Source organism: Adiantum capillus-veneris, chromosome 21 (assembly GCF_014529385.1).
Source record: "Adiantum capillus-veneris isolate H3 chromosome 21, ASM1452938v2, whole genome shotgun sequence".
NCBI classification, from domain to species: domain Eukaryota; kingdom Viridiplantae; phylum Streptophyta; class Polypodiopsida; order Polypodiales; family Pteridaceae; genus Adiantum; species Adiantum capillus-veneris.
In genome coordinates this window covers 148,196,855-148,200,865 of record NC_140951.1, presented here as the reverse complement: position 1 = coordinate 148,200,865, position 4,011 = coordinate 148,196,855, and the positions used below count along the sequence as shown (strand labels likewise).

At 44.8% G+C, this 4,011-nt stretch overlaps 1 protein-coding gene across 1 annotated transcript; it reads right to left on the bottom strand.

Moving 5' to 3' along the window:
* Nucleotides 1-1,692: 1,692 nt before the first annotated feature.
* On the bottom strand, nt 1,693-2,651 carry LOC147431935 (small ribosomal subunit protein cS23-like). Its single transcript, XM_086494380.1, has 2 exons — nt 2,413-2,651; nt 1,693-2,107 (listed from the first exon to the last, which is right to left on the bottom strand). The coding sequence occupies exons 1-2, from the start codon at nt 2,572-2,574 to the stop codon at nt 1,841-1,843; spliced, it is 429 nt and encodes a 142-aa protein (XP_086350506.1). The 5' UTR covers nt 2,575-2,651; the 3' UTR covers nt 1,693-1,840.
* Between the last annotated feature and the right edge of the window lie 1,360 nt (nt 2,652-4,011).

The window sequence follows — 4,011 nt, the reverse complement described above, 5'->3', positions numbered from 1 at the left end:
ATCAAATGAAGAGTTGAAATGGAGATTTAGTAACACTCAGAGAAAAGCTAAACAGAAATCACAAGAAGAATTTATGATACAGAGCGGACCAACAATACGATCAATAAAACACCAATTTTGTAGCCAAGCTACCATAGCCATCCTTACACAGACACTCATGGCCGACAATACTATCTTATCATGAGGGTAAATGCTACCTTTCAAAAGAATGAAGTAGTTCAATATGCTACATGAAGGTAATTGCTACCTTTCAAAAGAAAGACTAGCAGCCTATAGAAGTGCTTGGCTAGCCTTGCATACTCTATACTGAAGTGTGGTGGCAGTTTCTCCATTAAGACAAAGGGAATAGAACTGACAGCAACGAGGAGCAAACAGAATCTTACATATGATCACCACTTCACTTCAACAACATGCCAATGCACATTGCCAAAAGGCCAGCCCAGTGCACACACAGACAAGATAGTACCGAGGCATTCTCCTCATAAATGAATCAACTCAGGCTTGTCAACAACTTACACCCGAAACATTAAGCGACTTCCAGAGTTATTACATGCACCCACATAGTCACACATGCATACACAAAAAAGTATGCTTTCCAAATGATCAAGGTTATATTTTCAGGAAGCCCTCCTATTAACACTGCTTCAAAGTCTGCAACAGATAAGGATATTCAAACAATACAGCAAACATAGATCATCTTAGACTGGGTTAAGACGGGGCCGCAGCAAACCTGTTGAAAGGGGTGTACTAGCTAAGGCTGGGCTCGGACGAGGTCGGAGGAAACCCACCTCTCTCTAAGGTTCCTCCCGCCCAGCATCCCAGAAAACAGAAAATCTGCGCCAGATCAAAAGCCAATCAGCCTAGAGCTCCTGTATAGAGGCCAGTGTTCGACGTTCCCACTGGCTGTTCACGCTGATGGGAGCACCCAAGTTCATCTTCGGGGGGGGGGGGGGGGGGGGGGGGGGGGGGGGGGGTGGGGTGCAATTCCATTGTGGGTTCAGAAACAAGTCATTTTCGTTAGCCCAATGCAGCCACGACATGCATGCAGAGCGCCCCTGCCGCCGCTCCTTCTGAACCCAGCCTAAGTGGTGTTCGTGGATTGGAGAAAAGGCAGTGATTGGATTTCCAGACCCTCCAGCAAATCCGTCGCAGAAGAAAGCATTTCTGCCTACCTTGTCAGCATGAAACGCGGAGATGCAAGTTGACCTCTCAACCAGACATTCCGCCATGCCATCACCCATTAGCTGCCTTTGCAGGCAAAGTTGGTTTATTTTCTTTAGACTACCACCTCATGTGAACCAAGAGGGTGGAAGTAGCCTTTTCAGTGAGGGCTGCTGCTGCCCTCATCTGAACCCAGCCTTAGATGGACAACAGACCATTCAAATGAAGTTTTACAACCTCATCATTTATTCATGCAATGCCAGTCATCTAACATAAGTCAATCACTGTTCCATACATACGTGAGAAGTAGTCTATCGTCACAGCATAAACAACACAACTGGTTAACAATGTCCAAACAATAACCTTAGCACACAGTACCATGAAATGGACGAGCACGTCCCATTGGCCAAGGTAAAAAAGCAGATCGTGACCTGATGAAGTAAGAACTGAAGATACCAGCCAGCCAGAAAAGGGCACGACAAAAAATATGAGGCTTTGCCCAGATGGATGAGTGACAAAGAGATGCAAAAATTCCCCATGAAGGTCACATGCATGCATTAAACCTCAACCAGGGTTCTTTTTGGGGGGGAGAGGGCGGGGGGGGGACCCATGTTACAATGAGAATTTGTGTGCAACCCAAAGCGAAAATTTGCTGCCCCGTTCATTCATATATCGCATCTTAGCCTGTCGCATTTTGTTGCCATAGGTTGATGACATCTGTTGCTTGGTTCAAGAGAAGTATTGTCTGTTTCCTGGATATCCACTTCTTGCTCTCAAGCTTTGTCTTGATTTCCTCCCAAGCATCTTTGCGTGGCCAGAAGTAATAAGAGCTGAGGGGAACGGTTCCATGACCAGGTACGACCTGGTCAAGTCCGATTCCAATGTTCTTCTCCATCCACACAAAGCGGAGCATGACTTTTGGCTTCTTTGCAGTAACTTTGCCTTTCTGAGAAACATACCAGCATTCTTGAGTATGCACATGCACAGCCCGTGTGTAAGGCGAAGAGTAAAAACAGATAGCATTCAGCTCTCTCTCTCTCTCTCTCTCTCTCTCTCTCTCTCTCTCTCTCTCTCTCTCTCTCTCTCTCTCTCTCTCTCTCTCTCTCACACACACACACACACACACACAAAGTGCTCACGTAAAGCGCTCCGTATCTTCCAGACGCATGAACGGATTAAACAGACATGGCAAGCAACAACAATCAGCGCGAGCTTGAACTACACAAAACTGGGAAGAGTGAAGAAGAGCACCTTCGAGGAGGAGATGGTTGCGGCGTCCGCACTGACGATGCGGCCCCGACGATGGTTAGTGGACTGTGAACAGTGGGAACATCCGAAGCTCGATCCGCGTAGAGCAGAAGCTGAGGAGAGGGTAGCGGATGAGGAAGGCATGTACGCCACAGTCGACGCCATTGCCACCACACTTTCTCTCTCCCTTTCTCTCTCTCTCTCTCTCTGTCTCTCTCTCTCTTATCTGTTCCTCTTGCTCCTATTCGTCATATCCTAGTGTCTCTCTTCAACACGTCTTGAGTTCAAGACGCATCGAGTGATCGGGAGTTCTTTTTCTCTCTTGGGATACCCATTTTATGCGCTCTTTTTCATAAATAACTCTACTTCTAGTAATTTATCTATTTCTTCTCTAATCTTCTTGCCACATGTGTCATTATAAGTGCAAGGACGTTGTTTGCGGGGTCGGCTCTACCTTTAAGAGATTTGGTGTTTAGGGATCCACCCCTTCTAGATCTTTGTAAGACCACACAAAAACCATCAATGCCTCATAAATGTCTTTTTTGGATTCACTCATAAATGCCTATCCAAACCATTTTGGTAGACTCTCTATGCCAAAAACTCTTGCTGTCTCTTACATCATTTTTGACAAGAAATATGGGCTCAAATGAGGAGAACCATCATGTCTATCCAAATCGTTTTGAGAGACTCTCTACATCAAAAACCTGTGTTGTCCCTCATATCATTTTTTACAGCAAAACCCTTGCTGTCATCTCCGAATTGGAAGCAGATCCTTGTATCTCCATCATTTATCACATTGCATTGACTATTGTATTCCACCCAGCCTAGATGGTAGCAACACAACCATCAATTATTGAATCTCTATTAGTTTGGTCGATTTCATATATCAACACAAGAGTATAATAGGGTATTACCAATTTGTTAGCTTTCTTCAGAACCAAGTCTCCTTGCAAAGGCTTCTTCTGTAAGTGTTGCAATTGATCAAGTTGAAATTGCTCAACCGATTTGTGCATGACCATAGTTATCTAGGTCTGAGAAGTGCTTGCATGCACACTATCCTTTTCAGTAGACTTGTCTGCACCTGTCTTAGTCTGGGACGTGGTTGGCGACACACTATCTTTACTCTTGTCTTTTTCCGCCGTGGACTCTGGTGGAAAACTAGGCAACTCAATTGCCTTACCTGTTGAAATCCCTTTGATTTGGTCAATGTCAGTAGATGTCTTTTTTATTGTTGTTGTTATTTTTTCTTGGATTGCGCCAACAAATCTGTCGTTTTTCTCTTCTTTCAAGATGGCCCTACCTTGATTGCATTACTTATCTTTTTGAGCCTACGATACTCAGCGGTTTGCCTTTCCCTTATGGAGTTTGTTCTGTTTCTTGCTCTTTGAAAGTCTCTTGGTGACTGGTCTGCTCCTCTTCAGTGTCCTCACCCAACACCTTCCATATGGTTTCAACATTGATGTGTGTTGGTATCTAGGTGGCCCAAAATAGAAACTGTCAGACATACCATGCCTTGAAGAGGTTATGTGTCTTTACTTTGGCAGTCTACTACATGAGGCTACTATACAAAAATTGGCTAACGTTGATCTCACCTGCTGCTGC